General features: G+C 42.7%; 1 protein-coding gene across 1 annotated transcript in view; it reads left to right on the top strand.

The window, feature by feature from the left end:
• Nucleotides 1-22,806, top strand: part of LOC134288389 (neuronal acetylcholine receptor subunit alpha-9-II-like) — a 46,327-nt gene extending 23,521 nt beyond the window's left edge. Inside the window, exons 2-3 of the mRNA XM_062853133.1 lie at nt 21,385-21,565; nt 22,744-22,806. Of these exons, the coding sequence (XP_062709117.1) occupies nt 21,385-21,565; nt 22,744-22,806 (244 nt within the window). The remainder of the gene's footprint in view (nt 1-21,384; nt 21,566-22,743) is intronic.
• Nucleotides 22,807-24,591: the final 1,785 nt, after the last annotated feature.

Genomic DNA, 24,591 nt, shown 5'->3' with positions numbered 1-24,591 from the left:
AGTGTAGTGCTCTCACCAGTGCTTCTCCACCGTATTTTAGAAGCTCGCTTGGTAGTTGATCTGCTCCAGCGGCTTTGTTGTTTTTCAACCGGCCAACCTCCTCCTCAATCTCTTGAAGGTCAGGGGCCGGAAGTCTTTCGTCCCGTGCACATACTCCTAGATCTGTTACCACGCCACCTTCGGTACTTGCAACGTCGCCATTGAGGTGCTCATCGTAATGCTGCCGCCACCTCTCGACCACCTCACGCTCGCTCGTGAGAATATTCCCGTGATTATCTTGGCACATGTCGGCTTGTGGCACACAGCCTCTGCGCGAGCGGTTCAGCTTCTCGTAGAACTTTCGAGGGTCCTTAGCGCGGTACAGCTCTTCCATCGCTTCGCGATCGCGTTCTTCCTGCTGGCGCTTCTTCATCCGGAAGACTGAGTTCTGTCCGTTCCGCGCCTGTCTGTAACGTGCCTCATTCGCTCTCGTACGGTGTTGCAGCATTCTCGCCCATGCTGCATTCTTCTCGTTTTTCAACTGTTTATATTCGCCGTCGTACCAGTTGTTTCTGTGATTCGGAGTCGCGAAGCCTAGTGCTGTAGCCGAGGTACTACCTATGGCAGTTCGGATGTCCCTCCAGCCATCTTCAAGAGTAGCTGCGTCGAGCTGCTCTTCCGTTGGTAGGGCCACTGCTAGCTGCTGCGCGTAGTCTTGAGCCACTTCTACGTTACGCAGCTGCTCGATGTTGAGCCGCGGCGTTCGACTTCGACGCGTGGTGATAACTGTCGAAAGTTTTGAGCGCATGCATACAGCGACTAAGTAGTGATCCGAATCTATATTCGCACTGCGGTATGTGCGGACATTATTGGTTATATCCGAGAAGAATTTACCGTCGATTATAACGTGGTCGATTTGATTTTCTGTTTGATGGTCGGGTGATCTCTAGGTGGCTTTGTGGATATCTTCCCGGGGTAAGAAGGTGCTTCGGACTACCATACCACGGGAGGCTGCAAAGCTTACGCATCGCTGACCGTTATCATTCAATACGGCGTGCAGGCCTTCGCCCGATTACCGGTCTGTACATTTCCTCCCTTCCTACCTGCGCGTTCATGTCGCCGACAACGATTTTCACGTCACGCGGCGAGCAACCATATCGTATGTTTGCTCTAACTGCACGTAGAACGCTTCTTTCTCGTCATCAGGTCTCCCTTCGTGTGGGCAGTGGACGTTGATGATGCTGTAGTTGAAGAAACGGCCTTTAACTCTCAACATGCACATCCTTGCGTTGATCGCCTGCCACCCGATCACACGTTTTCGCATCTTGCCCAACACTATAAATCCTGTTCCGAGTTCATTGGTGGTGCCACAACTTTGGTAGAAGGTAGCCGCTCGATGCCCGCTTTTCCACACTTTCTGTCCAGTCTAACAAAGTTCCTGCAACGCCACGATGTCGAAGTTGCGGGGATGTAGTTCGTCGTAGATTATCCTGTCACATCCTGCGAAACCTAGTGACTTGCAATTCCATGTTTCAAGTTTCCAATCGTAGTTCTTATGCACTGTCCATAAAGTACGTAGACTCAATTTTGGCAACCTCAGACCCTCCCCCCTCCCCCTGGTAGACTTTCGCCAAAACAAAATTTTGCGAAATTCGTAAGGACCGTAGACTTTTGCCAGGCAACACAACCAATCACACCCCCGTCCCCACCCCTTCGAGTCTACTTAGTTTATTGACAGGCCCTTTTTTGTCGCGTGGGTCTTTGCCAAACGGCTTTCCTGGGAAGCTGACTAGACTGATTAAAACAACGATGGACGGTGTGCAAAACTGCGTAAGGGTTTCGGGTGAACTATCCAGTTCATTCGAATCTCGCCGGGGACTGCGACAAGGTGATGAACTCTCATGCCTACTCTTCAACATAGCTCTGGAAAGTGTGACGCGACGAGCCGGGGAACGATTTTCACAAAATCCGGACCATTTGTGTGCTTTGCGGACGACATGGACGTTATTGCCAGAATATTTGGAACGGTGGCAGAGCTGTACGCCAGCCTGGAATGCGAAGCAGCAAAGGACTGGTTGTAAATGCCTCAAAAACTAAGTACATGCCGGTAGGCGGAACCGAACACGACCGGATCCGTCTGGGTAGTAATGTTACGATAGACGGGGATACTTTCGAGGTGGTGGAGGAATTCGTCTACCTCGGATCATTACTGACGGCTGACAACAACGTGAGCCGTGAAATTCGGAGGCGCATCATCAGCGGAAGTCGGGCCTACTACGGGCTCCTGAAGAAACTGCGGTCGAAAAAGATTCACCCACGCACCAAATGCACCATGTACAAAACGCTAATAAGACCGGTGGTCCTGTACGGGCACGAGACATGGATCATGCTCGAGGAGGACCTGCAAGCACTCGGAGTTTTCGAGCGACGCGTGCTTAGGACGGTATGCAGGAGAACGGTGTGTGGCGGAGAAGGATGAACCACGAGCTCGCTGCACTTTACGGCGAACCCAGCATCCAGAAGGTGGCCAAAGCCGGAAGGATACGGTGGGCAGGGCATGTTGCAAGAATGCCGGACAACAACCCTGCAAAGCTGGTGTTTTCAACTGATCCGGGTGGCACAAGAATGCGTAGAGCACAGAGAGCACGATGGGTGGACCAGGTGGAACGTGACCTGGCGAGCATTGGGCGCGACCGAGGATGGAGAGCGGCAGCCACAAACCGAGTATTGTGGCGTATACACAGAAAAAAATATTCATGTAAAATTCAGCGAGAAATCATGCACATAAGAGGAATGCTAGAGTAAGTGCATATTTACATGAGATATCATGTAAAGTTTCGTTACAATCGTGTAAATTTCCGCTAACAGTCACGTAACCGGTTGGAGTCCATGATGGTTTACGCGATGGTTGGCGGAAATTTACACGATGGTAATGTAATTTTACATTATATCTCATGTAAAAGTGCACTAACTCTAGCATTCCCTTTATGTGCATGATTTGTCGCTGAATTTTAATTACATATTTTTTTCTGTGTACTACATATTGTTGATTATGTCCTGTCTTAATGATGTTGAACAAATAAATGTATGTATGTCTTTGCCGATTGTATCGAGTCGTATTTTCTCCTATGTTTTTTTTTTTCGTTCGGGTGAGCTACTGCGACCAGTATTTAGATCTTTTGTGGCATTACCCGTATCCTTAGTATTTAGTGCATGTCGTACTACTCCATTGCCATTGAGAGGCAATGAAGCATCGATTTCTATACAGTTCCTGTTTTGTTATCCCAGAGGTGCAAGAAATCGATTGCGATAAAAAGGTCCCGTTATCATAGAGATTTTAATCCCAGTGAAAGAGCTCCCCTAATCAAACACAATCTATTTGAATTCTGAGAAAAACAAAACGGTGGTACTGATATTTATCCATGCATCGGAACTCTAGCCCCATCCATGTCTTGCTTCTAGTTTAGTCCCAGGACAACATAGAAAAACCCGGGACTTTAGGCTAGTTACAAAACTCTGTCAAATTAGAGAATGTGTTCTGCAATAAGAATACACGTGAGTCCTTGAATTACCAGAACTTAACAGTCCTTGATAGGTTAGTACGCAGTTAGATACGTAGCATGTTTGTTTGCCTAACATCAAGTGTAGTCTCGGCTGGGCAAAGTACGATTCTTTAACTATCAGCAAGGCAGAATAAATGCAATTTTTGAAACTGTCACCAGTAACAAGGACTTTGTATCATAAATCCTTATTACTAAAACATATTACCCCAACTTGACAAACCGGATGTCACTAGGGTTCGGTTTGGTAGATCTTGAACCGTAACGCAACACAAAAATGCGATCTACCTACGTTACGGGCTCCGTTAAAGATCGAGCATATTTTAAACCCCCTCAACCATTCATCCCTCAGCACAGGTCGCCTGACACCTTGGATTGGGGCTCCCTGTTTAGAGGACTTTTACCCCCGGAACAGGTGGTCCGTAGTGTTATTCTTAGCCAATTGAGACAACCGCTACCGACACTACACAGCTACCTAGGGTGATCGGGAAAAGAAGTTAATATTGATGATCAACTTCATACGGACCCGAACAGCCGTATTCTATGTTATTCGCAAAGGGGATTTTTACGGGTGGCATATTGGGCCTACGCCAACTCGTTTGAGTTTGCAGCTAATAATTTCCATGAAAACTACAGCACCCATCAGAGGGATTTCATAACGGTGCCAAGATGTTTCGGGAGGTTTTGGGGCTTTCGCGGGTTTGAATGAGAGCTTCAGGGGAGCTTCAAGAGGGTTGGAATCGTTTTAGGGGATTTTAGTAGTCCCCCGCTTTAGAGGGTTTCAGTAGAATTCAAGAGAAATCTGAGAGGGGAGGGTTTCTTAAAGGTTTCATGGCATTTCAGTAGATGCGATGTTTGAGAAGGTTTCAGGGTGCTCAGTAGTTAGGGTTGAAGGGGAATCTAAAAGGCACCAGGTGGATTATATGAGAAGTTTTAAGGTGTTTCAAGGAGTTTCATAGTATTTCAGCGGATTTCCGAGGGCTTCAGAGATTTTCAGGGGGCTTCAGGGGAGTACCAAGAGGTTACAGGGGCGCTTCAAAGGGTATTATGATGTTCCAGGAGACTTCCAGAGTGTCTCAGGGGCGTTTCAGGGGTTTCAAGAGGTACCAGGAGAGTTTCAGGGGTCTTAGGGAATTCAGGGGGTTCCAAGGGGTATCAATGGCACTTCAGAAGGTCTCAAGGGGTTTCAGAGCGATACTTATTACCTAGGTGTCTTAGGAGCGATTTGGAAAGTCTTACGGGAGTTGTTTGGGGTTTCGGGATGCTTCAAGAGATCCAAGGCGTCTTTAGAGGGTGTCTGAAGGCCTCAGAGATATTTTAAGGGTGTTTAGGGGCGTTTCAGGGAGCCTCAGGGCCCAGGGGAGTTCAAGCGGGTACCATGAGGTCACAGAGGCGTCTCGATGGATTTCAGGAACATTTTAGAGGATCTTAGCGGATTTCTGGGAGCTCCAGGGGGGCTCAGAGGCTTTCGAAGGTGTCCTAGGGCGTCTCAGTGCGGTTATGGGGGTCTCCCCATGAAGTCGGTTATCAGGAGAACTCAGGAGGTTCCAGGGGAGTTCCTAAGGGTCTGAGGAGTGATTTAGGAGGCTTCAGTGAGTTTGAAGGATGGACTCAGAAGTTTCTCATGGGGTCCCAGCGGATTCAGCAGCGTTTTCTCAGAAGATTGCATGGAGGTCTCACGGACGCTTCAAGATTTTTTTCAGGAGGGTTCTCTGAACTCCGCAGAAACGTCTTTTAAACCTATTAAAACGTCCCTGAAAGTGCTTCAATCTCTCTAGAATAAGTCTCAACTCCTACTGCAGTCCTTTGAAATCTCCTCTCAAGCTATATTCCATACAAACTTTTCATTATTTTAGAAAAGTCTACAATGGGGAGAGGGGAGAGATACAAACATTTATAAACAGTCCCATTTCAACTGCTCTGGAACTGAGTCCTCCAGTTTTACAGCAATGGTGGCATTTGCTGTAACAATAAACAATATTTCACAGTTTGCCAATATTTACGAACCTACCAAGTCATAGGAATTATGTATTAAACAGTTCAGAGCTTCAGCTCTTTTGGTGTAACAGTAGCCATTTGTGCTGCACTGACTGAGTTGAGTAGCGATACAAACTCCACCATGTTTACCAACCTCCTTGAAGACATTGTGATATACTTTTAGCACATTAATAAGACACAAGTTGGATGTCAGTCCGCGACAACTGTTCAACCGTAAAAATAGTTACTTGCGTTAAACACTGCAATATTACATAACCAACTGTCATCGAAGACCGCCTTCAAATCATGCAAGCTATTCCAAAATACCTTCTTGGATATTCTAGATCATCCAACTTTGAACCTTGGGTTCTGAATCAGAACCTACGGGACTACGCATATGACGGTAGCTTTTTTTCATTTCGTTGCACGGACAACCATGTTCATTTTTCATTAAACTTCATTGAAAATCAAAAGATGTTTCTATACGCTTTAGGTTATTATAGGATGTCCAAACTGCCATTGAGCTAAGGTTTTAAAATATACTGCTGTAACACTAGTTGCTATCGCTACAGCTTAAACTTGATTGTCCGCCTGAAGTTGTTGTTATTCCAGCACAGCCGGATCAGCTACACTAATACAATGTGAGACATTAACAGACATCTTTAGTGTGCGAGTGTTGGTGATAATCTATTTCAGACGAGAATGACGCATGCCACGTCAAGGTACTGGCCACTATAGAAAGGGGAAGAAAGAGATGATGCGAACCTGTGAACACGTCCGCGGTAGACCACTGCGGTATCACTGCGTCTACGCAAGTTCATGCTGAGATGTCGGAGTGTTTAGGAAACGACTTTGTGGTAGAGGTTCAAGTTGGTGTGTGAATACTGGCGTGAGGTAATTGATTGTTTGTTTCAGAACATTTTGGATTTGATGTGGCACAGTACGCTGTGCCTATTATTGGACGTTTCATGGCAGATATAGGAAAGTATGCTGCATATATGGACAACAAAGCTCATCACTAGTCAGTTTAACCAATATGAAATAGTAATGCCTTACCTGCAACACTGAGTATTGTTACCTTATCAATTTTGTTCTTCTAACTTCCTTGAGCCCAGGTGTTTAGGGTCGTCCAAACTATTCTAAAGCATACCCAAGTAACATTTTTAGTCAAATTGACTAGAAGAGGTTCTTTGAACCATCATAAAACCAAAATAAAAGTTATTAGGATTTATGGCGGTTCTAAAAATCTCTACAAGAATAATTGGCCATCAAAATGTTACTTGGGTAATCATAATCGCCGCGTTGTTTCGGGGACTCAAGGCGAAATAATTCAAGTAAGACTTTATCCACATGTGCAAGAGTGAGCGCACTTCTTTTTACTTTTGTGTTGTGGTACAGCTTGGGGCTATCATGCAGTAACAGTGGATCTAATCCATTGCGTTACATTTTTTTTTTGGTATGAACTTCGTCATTCAATTAATAGGTACCTATGTTAAAGTTTGCCTTCTGTGTAACGTTTGGCTTCACGAGTGTGGATTCTAAACGTGGGATTTCTCGGCTCTGGCAGTATGAGTTGGTAAAATGCTGCTCCAACATACGACGTTTTCAATAATAATTTGGCCTTCCTGGGTCCATGTCGTGTTCGAATAGATGTTCTCGGAACTTTAAAGTTCTGAACAAATTTCGAAGAGCATCTTCAGCAGCTTTCATGTTCCTTAAGACCTTTAGTTTATATAGAAATTTAAAGCTTATATTGTCATGCAAAGCGGAACTTCTGATAATTTGCGTTTCCAGCATACTATATTTTGAACGGTGCATACAAAATCCGATACAGTTCAATCAACAACGTGCTTTTCAGCACATTTATCCTCCATTTTTCCACGAGAATGCATCTGTATCCAGAGTACCAGCTCTGATTTTCCCCAACATCAGACAACCGGATTAAGAAAAAATCTCAGCTCAACCGCTTTATGTAGATATATAAGAGTCCATCTGCGGCAGTGATGTCGAAATAAGCAATACCAAATGGTTCAATCTCATCGCATCCCATCCCAAACATATTGCATACCTAATACCTATACTCACCCACCACCGGCCATGCCGGTTCCATCTCTAAACGTCGAAGAAAAGCATGAACCGAATGCGGGTGAAAAAGATCGTAAAGAATTTCAATTCAAAAGCCGAAACTCGAAGTTCCACCGAGAACCGGGGCTCGGCGCAACGGAATCCAGCCGTTCGTTTGGTTGGTTGGTTGGGAGTCGAATAAATATTTATACCGATACGAATGTTTGCGGATCGATGGTAAACGGAAGAGGTTTTCTCGTCGGCTGTTTTTTTTTTTTGCTTCCCGCAGGCTACGGGTTCTTGGCAATTGGTGGTGGTGATAAAATCGTCCGTTTTTTTTTTCGGTGGGATAAGAACTCCGGGGTGTTGTTTGATGAGGGAATGGTTCGCCTCTACTGGATCGTTCGAGTCAAACAGTGTGCACTTTGAAGTGGTTGCAGACACAAGTGATGAACCACATCAAACGCGGAGGGTTTGGGAGATGTTGGAAGAAATCAGAAGTATGGGAACACGATTTGGAGTTGAGTCTAGATGAAAAACTTTAATCTGCGCATAATTGATAAAAAGAAAGGCTAATTTGTAAAAAAAAAAAAATACCACTTGGTTCAGATGGGATTCGAACCATCGATTCCATATCGTTATTCCAGCGCTGTAACTCGCAAAGTCACAGAACAAGTAACGATTCTGCGTAATAAAAAGTTTAACTCAATTCGAAGCGTCGCCCTACCCCTGTCTGTTTTTCACAACTTTACTCTCAATATTTAACATCTCAAGAATATTCGGGAAAAAATATCTCGAGATCTTTTTAAAGATTTTTTCTCATTGTAGTAGAAACTTCATAAGGGAAGGAAACAGGAGGTATTCCTGGAAGAATGCCTGCTGGATCTTCTTGAGGGTTTTCCGGGAATCTTCCGGAAAAAAAATCGAAAAAAGAGCTATAATACGTTCTGCAAGAGTTACCGAAACAAAAACTTCGTTGGAACTCCCGGAGTAACCCCTGCAGGGCTTCTTGAAGGTATTGAAAGTGAATGAACTGAAACAATTCCGAAAAAAAAAATCCCACAGGATTTTCGTAAAGAATTCCTAGAGGAATTTCAGGAAGATTTCACGGAAAACTTCCAGAATAATTCCTAAAGGATCTTGAGAAAAAAAATCCCGCAGCATCTTCTGTAAAACAAAAATCCGGAAAAACTTTCGATGGAAAATAAATCAGAAAACAGTCCAGATGAAATTGCAGAGAAACTTCCGAAGGAACTTTTTGAGGGAATTCTTTTGGAAGCTTTCAACCAAGGAATCTTGCACTCGCGAGAAACTCTCGAAAGAAATAGCGAAAGAATTTCCTGTACAAGCCCCGGACTGAAATAATGTTTCGAAATAAATTCGTATTAATTTCTTATGATACTTCTGGAAAAAGTGCTGGAGGAATATCTGTACGAATTTCCGAATATTCGGTAAAACTTTCCAGAGAAACGTTGGGAAGATTTTCCGCAGGAACCGATTTCGAAAGAATCTCCGCAGAAACTTCTGGAAAATTTCAGGAGCAACTCCTGGAAAAACTTCTTGTGAATCTTCTGACAAAAAAAAACCACTGTTGAATTTCGGGAAGAATACAGGGGGTAACTTTCGGACTAATTCCTGGCGGTGCTTTTATAAGAAATCTCAATGAAACTTCTGGAAGAATTTCCTCAGATAATTACCAAGGAACTTCTACAATCTGGATTCAACTTCTGAATATAGAAGAAATTCAGGAAAAATTACCGTTGTAGTTTTTTTTTTAAGAATTTCCAATGGAATTCCAACCAATATTTCTGGAAAGAGTCCTAGAAGTATTCACGGAGAAATTTCTAGAGGAATTTTTAGTGGAACTCCCAAAGGAAACTCAGAAAGAATTGCCGAAGGAAGTGTCCGTGGAACTCCTAGATGCATTCCCTGAGAAAATTCGAGAAGGACTCCCAGTGGAACTTTCGAATGAATTCCCAGTGAAATACGTCGAGGAATTCCCAATGTAACTCTTAGATACATTTTCAGTCGAACTAATGGAAGAATTCCCAATGAAACTCTACATAGGAGTTCCTGGGAGATCTCTTGAAAGAATTCCTGTGGGAAACGTTAGGGTTTTTCCGGAAGATCTCCTGGAAAATTCCTGAAGAAACTCTTGGAGGATCTTCTAGAGAAAATTACTGTAGAACTTCTGGATGGGATTACGTACAAAAGGCTGAAACACGAAAGGCTGAAATAACAGAAGGCTGAATGCATCAAAAGGCTGAAATAACATAAGACTGAAACAGTGCTTCGACAAGTTTTGAAACGTCCCAGCCAAAAGGCTAGCCTCAATACTAACAACTCACACAAACAGATTACGCCAATTGGGAATAATTACATACATTCATTGATTTTACGATCTATTAAAAAATTTGCTTGTTGGTCGATTACTCAGCCGTGGCACTCGTACTGGTTTTGCTTGAGCTTGACGATTGACCGTCCTACAGTCCCTAGTTCATGGTAGGCCAATGTAATGACAGCCATTTCCAAAACAACATGACTCAAAAGAATAGCTCATTTTTAAAGAAGGATAAATCAACGATATGAATATTATCAGTTCCTTTTCGTGTTCGTTGGCATGCACCATTAGCTTTTTCACTACAAGCTCAGTTTCGAAACTAGAACCCATGCTGAGGGCTACACGTACGATTCGCGTTCGGACCAAGAGCTTTTCATTATGAAAATTTTCTTGACTCCCTTTGGCATTGAGTATCTTCGTGCCTGTTACACGAAGCTGAGAAGCAGGCTCGATCTCAATTCGGGCGTTACTCCAAGAAAAGGAAAGCGTGTTATAGTTTATATATGCATTTTCGAATTTTCAGCCTTTTGTAATTTCAGCCTTATTTTACACTTTCTTGATTTCAGCCTTCTGCATTCAGCCTTTCGTGCATTCAGCCTTTTGGAATTCAGCTTTATGTTACAATCCCTCTGGAAGAAGTGTCAGTAAAACTCCTATAAAATTCCAGTGGAAATCTAGAGAAATTCCCATGTGAAATTGCTAGAGAATTTCCTCGTAGAATTCCTCGAGAAATTCCTAGTGAAGTTTCTGAAAAAAAAATCTTTTTAACTCCTGAATACTGGAAGATTAAACATCAGAATCCTTGGCGAAGCTCCTACGCAGTTCAAAACTGTTACATCGAGTTCACGGTAACAAAATGACCTTCATCGCTTTTAACACAATTCTCAATCGGATTGTAAAATTACAAGTTGTCAACAGTATGAAGCTTTGTAAGCAACTGCGTTCAAGAAGTTTTTTTTATGTAAAATCGAATGGAATTAAATCGAAATTTAAACCTTCTAATATTTACGTCAAGTGTAGTTTTCAGAATTTCTTTCCGTGTAGAGTACTTTAGTGAACCTCCTGAATACTTGGTCGACTTGGTGATCGTACGGTGAGTGGCGTCAGTCGTTTGGGCATTTAATTCGGATGCTTTTGTGTGTGCACAAATGAACAACTCTCCACCTTGCCACTAGTTTAAAATTGTTACATCGAGTTCACTGTATCAACATCACCTCCATTGCTTTCAATACAATTCTCCATCGGATTATAAAATTACAGGTTATCTGCAGTACGGAACTTGCTCACAATTTTGCGTGCAAGAAATTTCTTTCTTTTCTCTTTCTGTGTGTGTGTGTGTGTGTGTGTGTGTGTGTGTTTTGCATAGTCTGTTGTTGTCTAGTAATGTTCAGTCTTTGTAGCCTGAAGACAGTGTAAGTTGTATTGACTTCCTCAAAGCGCAAAGTTTCGGGAAACCAATCCGTGAGGTGAGTTATGATCATCAATTATCTCAACGTACATATGGATAATTCATTGGATCAAGATGACCGCTGTAATAGTTGTCGAAAGCGGATCGGGGTGACCGCTCTGCTATTATTATTATTTATTATTATTTTTCTTTATTATCGAGATTTTCAGCCCTCGGCTGGTTCATCTCGGCTCTGCTATTGTTTGTTGTAAGTAGATCGAAATAGTCGTTATATCCAGGGCCGAACCTTGAAGACCCCCACATTTTGAAGACCCCCACTAAAACCGTTTTTGCTTGCTACACATTGATTATATTTTCCGTTTTGCTCAAGTACTGTTCAAAAACAAAGAAAAACTTTCTTGCTCATCGCGTTTGTACCTGCAAGCCTTGCACATCCACCTCGGCCCCGAGCCCCCACAATCCTTAATCCGGGCCTGGATATACCGGTTGTCGAAAATGGATCGGGATGGCCGTAGTATTGTTTATTGAAAGCAGATCGAGATAGCAGTTGTATCCGTTGTAGAAAGTGGGTTGGGATGACCGCGAAATAAGTTACTGTATGCGTATCTAGATAACCGCAGTGCCAGCTACAGTAAGTGGATCGGAATGACCACTGTCAGTTGCTGATCGCGATGACCGTTGTGTCAGTTGTTAGAAACGAGCCGAGAAGACCGGGTTATTAATAAGATCTGGGATCATTTGGGCGGAGGGGCCAATTTTGGGCACTTGTTGCTATAACTCAATCTTGAAACTTCAAATTTCGTCTTTTTGTAAGTGAATTCCAAAAACTGCTGTGTTGGATTACGGGGTAATGACAGTAACTATGACATCGGTGGTCACGGCACGTTTATGGGGGACAGCAAAACACGGGCGCAGGGGCGTTTCAGGGGGTCCGCAGGGGTTTCAGGGAGTACAAGGAGGTCGCAGGGGTGTGTCAAAGGAGTCCCAAGGGTTCTTAGGAAATTTCACGGGCGTTTCAAGCGGTCCCAACGGGTTTCGAAGGAGTACCTGGAGGTTTCAGAGGCGTTTCGGGGAGTTTTCAGAAGAAATCCGAATGCTGTTTTGGGGGCGTTTCAAGGTGTTTCAGAGGGGTTTCATGTGACCTCAGGGGCGCTTCAAGGGGCCTCAGAGGCATTTAAGGGTGTTGAAGGTCTCCATCTTCTTCTTTATGGCTATACGTCTTCACTGGGACTTCGCCTACCTCGCTTCAACTTAGTGTGTTCTTTGAGCACTTCCACAGTTATTAATTGAAGGGCTTTCCTGCCTGCCATTGCATGATTGTGTATATTGTGAAGCAAGTACAATCATACACTATACCCAGGGAGTCGAGAATTTTTTCCGACCGGAACCGGGAATCGAACCCGCCGTCTCCGGATTGGCGATCCATATCCTTAGCCTAACTAGGCTAACTAGGCTAACTAGGCTAACTGGAAACCTGGTGGTCTCAAAGTCGCTTCAGGTGGTTTTAGGAGTGTTTCAGGAGGCTTCCGGGTAGCCACAGTGGCTCATATCAAAGGGTTACAGGGAAGTTCCATTGGATTTCAAGGGTGTTTCAGGGGATCTCAGCAGTGATCCAAAATGTACTGTCAAAAACTGAAGTTAACATGATAATCGTGGGTGTATGATCTTGACTATCATGCAACAAAAACATTCACGCATGACCAGAAATAACATTCACGGCTGACTGTGACATTTTTTTAATGACGCCAAAAAATGTACTGGTGAACCAACCATAGCCTAATTGATTAATTAATCATTCATTCTTCATTAGTTATTTGCTTTCATTAACTGATCATTTGCATCATCATGAGCAAGACTCAAGCTAGGATGGTGGCTACCTACATACGGTACATTTAAATTATTGCATCATCATATGTGACATGCGCGAAAGCGAAATAAACAAATCATACGCGGTAGTTGGTCAGCGGGTGACCTAGTTTGCTTCAGCAGGTCTCTACCTGTTCTAGTTGGCATACGGTAAGCCAAAAAGAATGCATAACTACCGGAGTATAACATAATAAAACATGTGACTCATATAAGGAAGCATTCTAGCCGCTTCCAATTAGATACTAAGTAAGAGACGCGAGCTTTCTCTCTCGCGCTTTAATTTCGCGTTTCGAAGTACTAGAATGTTGGTACTTTAGTAAAGAGAGCGAGAGCGGAGAATGTGACGCTAGGCGCTTAAGTTAAGTTAAGTAGGGGGAGAAAAATAACCAAAAAATTGTAATTATATATAAGGTTTAAAATTTGAATAAAAAGATGAGTTGTAGTTTTAACAGGGCAGGTTTTAGTCGTCTTTTTAGTCGGATGACAAATTCGCCTTGACCACTCGGGTCAACACGTGCACTGGATTGGCAAATTGAGTGTACTAATGAAATCCCAGTGGTTCCGAAAACTGCGAACGGGGCATACAACTTAGGAACCAGAAGTGTGAAAAAGCAGAGACAACGATATTCGGATTGTGCGAGGGTCCTAACCACCAATGGAGCAGGGGAACAAAAGTCAATGGCTCCCAATATGGCGCTTGGGGTTTCGGGGACAATATAAGGGCACTACTGGAGGTTTTCGATATTCTCAAAAACGCCTCTCTAACGACTCTGAAATGAAATCCGCTGAAAATGCTCTGAAGCTTCTTGGAATGCCTTCAAAATCTACCTTAAACCCCCTGAATCTCCATGTAACGTACCTTGGATCCTCCGAAACCCCCGAAAACGCCATGTAACAACTCCGTAACATTTCTGAAATCCGCCGAAAATGCTCTAAAGCTTCTTGGAATGCCTGCGAAATCCCCCTTAAACCCCCTGGAACTCCATGTAACGCACCTTAGATCCTCCGAAACCCCCGAAAACGCCATGTAACGCCTCCGTAACGCTTCTGAAATCCGCCGAAAATGCTCTTAAGCTTATTGGAATGCCTCCGAAATCCCCCTCAAACCCCCTCGGACCCCATGTAATGCACATGTGACTTTCCGAAACCCCCAAAATCCTCTAAAATTTCCTAATAAACCTCCAAAATCTTCCTAAACTATCCCTCCCCTTTCCCTCAGACCCCTAGTAACGCCCCTGACACCCTCTAGCACGAGTTATCGTTATTTTTCTTTCGCAGTTTTCGGAACCACTGGAACTCCAGCTCTACATTGCAAAACTGACATGTCGTACTCCCATCGTCTTGATTTGTGTTACAATCATGGTGCCATATGCTACATTCATGGTAAACGACATTTATGTATCGAAGGCAGCATGAATGTAGTATGTGACGATAGTATGCAAAACATTAGTCATGACGGTATAGGCATTGCGACGATAATGAAAAAAATGTACAATACGGTTCACTGGATCTCAGAGTCATCTTAGGGGTTTTCAGGGGTTCTACAGAGGTCTCCAAGGGTATCTGAAGGGGTTTCAGGTGCGTTTCTGGTGGTCTCAGAGAATCCATGAGGCCTCAGGAAGGCTTGAAAGGTGGTTTCAGGGAATAGCAGGAGATCTTAGGGGGCGATTAAGGGAGTCTCAGGGTCATCTCAGGTGCTTTAAGAGGGTTCTAGGGGTTTAGCAGGGGGCTTTATAGGTCTTTGGGGGAGTTCCAGCAGGTCTCAGGGGCATTTCAAGTAAGCTCTAGGAGGTCCCAGCTCTAGTGAAAGTATTTTTAAGATCTTATGTAGCAAAAATGTTAGTTGGGACTGCCGCTTTAAGGGGTCTCAAGAACGCTTCGGGAGATTTCGATGAGGCCCCAGGGACATTTTTCAGAGGGTTCCAGGTAAGTTCCAGAGGATCTCACAGGCGTTTTAGGGGGGTCAAATGAGAACTCAGAAGCGTTCAAGGGGATCTCAGGGTCGACTCAGGTGATTTTTGGGGGTTCCAGAATTATAAACATCATGTTACTTTGTTTCAGTATGCTACTCATTACCTAATGAACCAGTGTAGAAAATAGGCCATTACGATACTAAAATGAGTTACATAAAATTTGAAATTGTGATGAGGCGTTGTCCATAAACTACTTACGTAGACTAATTTTTGACCATCTCAGACCCTCCTTTTCCCCCTCTCGTACACTTTTGTCCATACAAAATTTTCAAAATTTGTATATAGCGTAGACTTTGGTCAGACCGTTGCCCCCACCCCCCACCCACCCAAAAGGAGGCGCTTGGGAAACCACGACGTACATCGTATAAAATACTATTTTAAGTCACTACTGCATATATGTACGGCTGACTGGATATTTTCATCGCATATGATGTTATTTTTTGAACTTATTACGATGTATCAAGTAAAGTCATATAAGAATACAAATCAACTTTTACAAGGTATGAGTACATCGTAGTAGATGGTATTCTGATGTTTTATTGCGATGAACTTTACTTATTCGCAAAAGCGTGCCAGCGAACTCGCAAAGTGTCAATTGAATTCGCATAATTGCGCACTGCGATGATTATACGACTTCGCTTGGTACTTTTATTGTCTTGTCAGCTTACCTCGCGTTGGTGTATGGATGAAATCGCAAAAAAGTACAAATAAGCTCGTTAAAGTGTGCATACAAACTCGCATAAGCTAGAAGCATTTATGTTGACATAATGCAATTTGATATGTGATAACTATTAAAGACAGTGCACGATCACATCTCGATCGGAGTAGACGCGTTCGCTCGTAAGTGGTTTCTCGTTGCTTCATATAATCGTGTACGTTCATCTACGATCGAAATGTGCGGTGAAGCGACGGTTAAAAGCACACTAGCTTTTGTCTTCCCGGAGAATGCTGCTCAGCCAACACTTGCTGACATGGCTTGTTTTATCAAATCGCTTGCCGGTGATCGAACAATGATGGAGACCGCGTATAAAATCCCGGATGAAAAATAGGTTTTTATACGATTCCGAAACGATGAAGCCATGATATTTTCGTTTGAGAATAATCCTGAGCTGATTCCGTTTCATTACACGGATGGAAAACAAGTGATGGTGCGAATGTCCGTTGCGAATGGAAATACTCGCTATGTGCGTATTTTCGACTTGCCGCCGGAGGTGTCCGATCAGAAATTAGCTTCTGTATTTTCGAAGTACGGGAAAATAAAACGCATCGTGCGTGAAAGGTTCCCATCTGAGTTCCAACTTGAAATGTACACTGGAGTACGCGGAGTCTACATGGACATCGACCAGGAGATCCCAGAGGTGCTTTATTTTCATAACCGTAAAGGAAGGATTGTCTACGATGGACGGAAACCAAAATGCTTCTCGTGCAAGTCGGACAGCCATCTTAAAAGATATTGTCCAACGCTGCAAGAGCAACGAAAGAGAGATGGGAACAAAAAGAACTCATCGTTAGTACTCGAACACGAGAAAGAAGAGATCGCTGCTACTGGAGAGGCGTCCGAGCAGTGGAATATACAATACAATAAAAAATCGAGAAAGAAGGCGAAGAGGAATGAGGTGAAGCAACACCGGTCTGTTGTTTCAGCCGTCAGCAAACCGATGCCTGAAGTTACGAACGCGACCAACACTTCTGCAGGCGAAAGTGGTTGCAGTCGCACCTTGGTTCCCGACACAACTTGTGTGAAGAGGAGAGTGCGTATCCCTACATACGAATGGATTAGCGATGGAAATGAGCGTCAACAGCTTATTGCGACATTTGCACCCATTTAGACTCGGCCGAAATTCATTATCATCACAGTCGAATTTCGCACACGACTTCGCAGCGGCTGGCATGCACAAGTTCGGTTGAGTTCAAGATAGGGGCGTCGGATGCACAACAGGTAAACAAAATAAGCTTGATTAATGTGAAATTTCGCTGGGAAATGATGTTTCAGTGGATTCTCAAATTATCACAGTAGTCTAAACATTAATGAGAAACCCAATATCGATGAGGATACACTCCGGATAGCAGCTGCTTGTAAGCTCACTGTGGATCAAATAGATTTTTTTCATTGATTAATTGTAACTATTTTTGTATGGTTAAGTAATTTAATGTTTTGGATAATGTACAAATGGTTTTGGCTCTGTTATGCCCCTGTGGCGCCCGAGCCTTCCAAATAAACGAATAAGTAAAAAAAAAACTATTAAAGAGTTTCTGTGGATGCAGTGCCAAAAAGCTACAAGAAAGTGAACAGCCATTATTATGGTTGCAAAGTCATCATTATTTGTTTTGTTGTTGGCTTGATAATCAACAATGGGAGGCGCTAGCCAGTGAGGGGCAGGGAAAACTGTACAAGAAATTGTGCTTCGTCGTTTTTAGCCTGCCAAACACGCACAGCGCAAGTGAACCAAGTGCATTCCAACAAACACTGAGATGAGTTAGAATATCATGATAATTAATCAGCTTGTTTCATATGTAGCGTTTGGTGTTGTGTGTGAAGTGTGGCTCGACAATCCAGAGGTCATTAGTTCGATATCGAGCTGAAAAGAATTGTTTTTTTTTTTAATTTTATTAAGTCGCATAAGATGCCGAGTTACGTCGCAATAATGCACACGGTGCATCGCAAAAGATATCGCTTCAAGTCATATAGCGTTATTATTGTTCCGTCAATGCACGTATAGCGCCTCCACTTTTGTACGCATAAGGCATTTTTGCTGCATCTTATGCGATGTAACTTTAACGCATAAAAGTACGTATAACATGAACAAAAACTTCATTATACGTGCAAATTGGTTGTCTGGGCCCCCCTCTCGTCCCCCCTAAGAGTCTACGTAGTTTATGGACAGACCCTAATGAACGGCATAAAGTTCTTAGTAGGATCATTGCAAAACTCGGTTCAACATACTTGCGTTAAGAAGCTCTTTAATCCTTCAGGACGCGCGCTGTTGTAAAAAGTAAGGTACCCCGGGGCAAGTGGGACCTAAAAAAATGCTCATTTGGTTTTGTCATTCCAAAAGTTTCAGAACACAAATTCTTATATAATTCCAGTGGACCCAAAAGACGTTGTTGGTATATTTGTACTTATTAACGTGCATTGAAACTGTTTCAAAATTTTTACACTCCATATATTATGCATATAATGAAAAGTGCAGCAGATCTTCATTTACTGTGTTTCACGGGGCAAGTGGGACCTATTCAGAAATTTCTTATATGATTCATTTATTTAGTTAACATCAAATTCATGATAATACTGAATCAACAATTTGCCGCCATAATACTCGATTTGCAGCTGCAGCTCTCCAACCTCGGTCACGCCCAACACTCGCCAGATCACGCTCCACCTGGTCCGCCCATCGTGCTCTCTGCGCTCCACGCCTTCTTGTACCAACCGGATGGTTAGCAAACACCAACTTTGCAGGGTTGTTGTCCGGCATTCTTGCAACATGCCCTGCCCACCGTATCCTTCCGGCTTTGGCTACCTTCTGGATGCTGGGTTCGCCATAAAGTGCAGCGAGCTCATGGTTCATCCTTCTCCGCCACACACCGTTCTCCTGCACGCCGCCGAAGATCGTCCTTAGCACCCGTCGCTCGAAAACTCCGAGTGCTTGCATGTGCTCCTCGAGCATCGTCCACGTCTCGTGCCCGTAGAGAACCACCGGTCTTATTAACGTCTTGTACATGGTACATTTGGTGCGTGGGTGAATCTTTTTTGACCGCAGTTTCTGCTGGAGCCCATAATAGGCCGTTTGTTGTGGTGATCTCCAGGTGTAACGATACGGGAGGCTGTGCTGGAAGAAGGTGCTACGAATGGCCATGTTCTTGGAGGCGGCGAAATCGATGAGGCGTAGGCCATTTTCGTTCGTCAGCTGGTGGGCGCTGAACTTTCCAATCGTCGGTCTGAATTCCTCCTCCTGGCCTACCTGAGCGTTTAGATCCCCTATGATGATCTTCACACTAAGATTCAGATGTTCCAGCTCAGTAATTTTTTCACTGAGTTCAGTATTTTTTCCATCTTTTTACTGAGTTTTCAACAGCAGATTTATTTCGGTACACTCGGTAATCGTATTTACCGTTTACCAGTAACGATATTTACCGTGCTTCAGTAACTTTTGACAGTTTGTGAGCTGAGCTCGGTAACTCATTTACAGAATATCCGCAAAATAAATAACCGAGCGTACCGAGTTAAATCTGCTGTTGAGAACTCAGTAAAAAGATGGGGAAAATACCGAGCTGATCTTAGTGTGTTGACGTCGTGGTTTGGGCAGCGGTCGTACTCGCGTTCGAGCTGCGCGTAAAATGCGTCTTTGTCATCATCAGTGCTTCCGGAGTGAGGGCTGTGCACGTTTATTATGCTAATGTTGAAGAATCGGCCCTTGATCCTCAACCTGCACATTCTTTCGTCGATCGGCCACCAACCGATCACGCGCCTCTGCATGTCGCCCATCACTATAAAAGCTGTTCCCAGCTCACGTGTGTTGCCGCAACTCTGGTAGATGGTTTGATTACCTCTGAACGTTCGCACCATAGATCCTGTCCAACACACCTCCTGCAGCGCTACGATTCCGAACCCGCGGTCCTTCAGTATATCGGCGAGTATGCGGGTGCTCCCGATGAAGTTGAGAGATCTGCAGTTCCACGTACCGAGCTTCCAATCGCAAGTTCCTTTTCGTCGCTGTGGTCGTCGCCATTGGTATCGGTTCGCATTCTTCTCTTGTTGATTTTCCGGTGCTAGTCTTTTTTACGGCTGGCTCGCAGGGCCTGACACCAACCCACTAACCCAGGGAGCTGGGCTTACCTTCCCGGAAATTTCTTATATGAATGACTATGTTTAGAGATTAAAATAAGAAGAGGTTTATGGTATCATGCATAAATTACGTAACACATAACCAATCGCTGGGGGAAATTGAATCAGCTCTAGCAGCTCATGCAAAATAAATTGATTTTTTTATACAAAAAGCGCCGTAAAGAGAAGAGACAAAAGATTTCGAAAATTGGTCTTATATTATATAGTTAATGATTATCACCAATAATAAATCTGGGGTTTCGAGATTTGCAGTAATATCTTCTCACTTACATAATCTTACGATCATTAAATAATGTTTTTTAAATCATGAATTTTGAAAAGGCCATTTCCCTATTTTACTTTTTAATGGACGGTTCCCGAATGCTCAGAAGAATGCATTATGCAGCGTTAAGTGAAAAATGGAAGATATTTAGAAAAAAAAAACATAAAAAATACATGCTTTAGATTTTTTTTTGTTTTACCCAAGGTTTTACCATTTTTAACAAGAATTTCATCATCTAAATAGAGGTAATAAAGTATAATTCAACAGTAGATTACTTAACGCGTCAATTTTTATTGACTTTCGTGCTAATTTCATCTTAGGTTGGGCAAGGCGAGATGAACCCATAAAATTGTCTTTGTTTAATTTCATAGGTCCCACTTGTCCCAGATAGCGAAATGCACTAAACTAAAGGTAATAAATAAAAATAAAATACAGCTTTTTCGCTTGAAATCATTTGCATGAATTCCAAATACTATCCTGAAACCAAAAAAGTATTTGTAGAATAACAAATCTATTTTTAAACGACGAATGTAGTAAAGCACGACAATCTTACCTAGTGAATTGAAAATTACATGTGAACAACAATATCGTATATGGTCTCTTTATGGTTGAAACAATAACATTTTTTGTATTCAAAGTATCCGTAGGTGTGATACCTATGTTTTCCATGAAGAATGTTAGTCTTAAAAATAAATAATAAAAAAAATACTAGCAATAGGTCTCACTTGCCCCCGATTCTCACTTGCCCCGGGGTACCTTACAACACCATCAAAAAGCCTCACTCGTCGTATACAGCGCGAGTGCGGTGAAGTTTCGGTTGCTTGATGGCGCGCGTCCTGAAAGGTTAATAAAGATAAAAAAAAAAAACTATTTAGCTAAGCCATATGGATATTGAAGTGGCCCAAATGACAGCAGAACTGCTTCAAAGTATCAATACGATTGCCTTAGTATTGTCTCAAAAAGTTTCCGAATACAGTAATAAATAATCAATGATTCTTTCTTTTTAGTTCGGATCATCAAGCAATGAACTTCAAAGTAACCTCCCATTGAAACATTCAATTTCAACCATCTTTCAACACTTTCTCATCTCACTTCTTTTGTTCTTTTTCAGTGCCGACGAGGGCTTCGACGGTACCTACCCGACCAACGTGGTCGTCCGGAACAATGGCTCCTGCCTGTACGTGCCGCCCGGCATCTTCAAGTCCACCTGCAAGATCGACATCACCTGGTTCCCGTTCGACGACCAGCGCTGCGAGATGAAGTTCGGCTCGTGGACCTACGATGGCTTTCAGGTAGGTTGAAAATTCCAACTTGGAAGGGGGTGTAATGAGCAATGTGCACTTAAAGAAGGGAGAACTCGAGTGATCAATCTGTAAGTAGTCAACTAAAAATTAAAATTTCGAAAAATGGAATAATAATAAACAAAAATATTGAATTTTTAAAAGGTAAAAAAATAAAAAAAAATATTTTTAAATTTTACTGAATGAAGTAGATCAAAATAATGTAAAAGAAAAGTAAATGAAATAAACTAAAAAGAAACAAATGAAGAAAACATAAGTGAAATAAGTGCAGAACAAACTGCCGGGTATTGAAACATAAAGAAACAAAAAAAATGAAAATTAGGAGCAAGTAAAAATATGAAAAAATATTTATTAAATTTTTTCTTATTTTTATACGTGTTAACTGCTTTTAAATTTGTTTGCAGTTCGTCCCTTCTTTCAGTGCACAAATATATTTTTTCCACAAATAAATTCCTTCAGTCGGTTGACCGCGACGACGACGACGGATGGCAGCACATCGCACGACGACGACTGACAACCGGGCGATAAAGTTTCTCAATTTTATGGGTGAGGAGAGTGAGGTGTATTCAATTAAAACTAAACGATCCAATCTGTCTGACGGACGACGATGGAACAGTCAGCATCCAGTAGGGAGGGTGGGCGATTGTGTCGAACGACGAATGCATCCAGGTTCAACCTGATAGTTGATTTTGTGCAAAGTTTGCACAAAAAGCCGGCAAACAGTGCGATGTAATTACGATAAATTGAAATGATTTCCTGAATTGGTGATGGGGGGGAATGCAGACAATTCCGATTGTGAAATTATTCAATTGATTATTCACGCAGCTTTCGATTGATATTGATTGAAGCTTATGGATGACAACTGAAAATAGGTGTGATGATGCTGGAACACAATTCTACGTTCCTACTTCCAACATATATTAGTAACGTTTTTGGTTTTATAATGGTTTTAATGATCAAAATTTAATCTTGATGCTTTTGGTCTTTCTCTATCTTTATCATTTCTGTTTCTTTTTCCTTCCTCTTCTCCGAATTCTAGGATGTCTTGAAAACTATGAGTCTTTTATGTCTACTTTAAAAACATAATAAAACCAGTTATTATATCTAGAAATTATTTGTTCTACAAAGTGCTAAAATCTATGTTGAACGTATTCTGCATCATGTTCTAGCCATTAACCCACGATCCATCACGACTTGCCTGGGAAACCCAGACCCTTTCCATCATAAATTAATCCCCACCACGGACACCGTTTAAGATCATTTTCCACCCGAAACGGCGTTGAGATTTATCACCACTCTAATTCAGCTCCGGCAGCTTGATTGCTTCTACCACACAAGCATGGAGAACTCGGGCCCGAGCGGCAGCAAACACCATTCCATCGTCGGAGCAGCATACCTACATTAAAATCCAGCGAAATGACAAATGTAATTGTTGAGTGTTTGTGACGCTAGCTCCACTGCCATGCTGCCCCCACCTCCCACTAGATGGGTAGCAGTTACCTGACTGTAGGATGGCTTGCCAGCAACGGCGACGACGGTTTCCATTCCTAACGGGTGCTGCTCCTCGGTCATGTCCCTGTCAGCAGCGGTGGAAGGATAATGGATGGGTTTCGCCTTGACCACACCAAAAGGTGGAGCTTTAATGTTGAAAACGGACTTAGGGGTAATCGTGTCAAGAAATTGTAGATTGACCGGAGATCTCAATTTTTATGTGAATTTGTAATCGAAAAGATAAGAAATTATAGGATTTTCGCAAGACCTCATAGCATTTCTGAACTAAAAACCTGGATTAATAATACCTGACCTGCATAGAAGAAATTCTGAAAACTGCATTTGACGTGAATATGATAACGTTTAAATTTCCATTTCATTTCACTTGGTTCTTGCACGCAATAATGTAGGCAAGCTCCACACTGCAGACAACCTGTAATTTTACAATACGATGGAGAGTTGTGATTGTTTTGTTACAGCGCACTCGCAAAATAGTCAAACGTTGTACTTGCCACTTGGCTTAGTAAGCATACACAGTTCAAAATTGCATCGCTTTCAACACAGTTCTCCATCGATTTGTAAAATTACAGGTTGTCTGCAGTAAAGTGTCTCGAGTATACCAAAGTGGCGAATCCTTGTCGTTTTGACAGGTCTTCTGCTCGATTGGAACTATGTGGATGACTGAAAATCGATTGTTCCAATTTTGACGTTTTTCTTCTTTGTTTTACCCAGGCTGGTTAGTCTGCAGTATGGTTGCTTAAAACATTGTGTGCAAGAAATTCTTTTATGTAAAATTGAATGAAATGAAATGGACATTCAAGCGTTCTAATATTTACGTCAAGTGTGGTTTTCCAAATTTCTTTCTGTGTTGCGTTGCGTGGTAACGGAGTAATTCGTAGATTGCATACTGAAAGTTGTCATGCTAAAGCTTTAATACTCCTATTCCGATTGCTTATGGATTGCTATTTGGGAAGGAACAGCTATCCAATCAGAGGTTGAAGTAAAAAAGACATGAAAACTTCCATTGCCGGCCACGCCCATCTTCTCCGTTACGAGGATAGGAAAGGATGTGATGATATGACACCTACTTTATGAAAGGCCAGCGACTCACCGGCGCCCCCATAGGTGTCAAGGAGTTGGATATTTGGAATGGGTTGATTTGGGAATCACTATAAGCGAGCGATAAGATTCAGATTGTGTAAGTGTATTTGAGTTGATCATGTAGATGTGTTGATGGGAGTGTAAGTGGTTTAGTATATTGTAACACCAGCGTTGGGAGTGACGTAGCTAAGAAATTTTGTCACTCCATGGGCCTTTTTGCTTCCAGGGATGGGGCACAGGCATTTACACTGTGTCCTGGCTAACAAGCCTAGGCTTAAGCGCCATTGCTCGCTCTCTGAAACGATAAAAAACACGTTATGTGGATGGGAAGAGATAGAAGGGAAGGGATAATATCTATTTATCGAAGTGCCAGCGACTCACCGACGCCCTCGTAAATAGAAAGGAGAAAGGATTTTGGTAAGGGA

Source organism: Aedes albopictus, chromosome 1 (genome assembly GCF_035046485.1).
Source record: "Aedes albopictus strain Foshan chromosome 1, AalbF5, whole genome shotgun sequence".
Taxonomy (NCBI): Eukaryota; Metazoa; Arthropoda; class Insecta; order Diptera; family Culicidae; genus Aedes; species Aedes albopictus.
The sequence above is the reverse complement of the archived record's forward strand: the minus strand, read 5'-3'. Positions and strand labels throughout refer to the sequence as shown.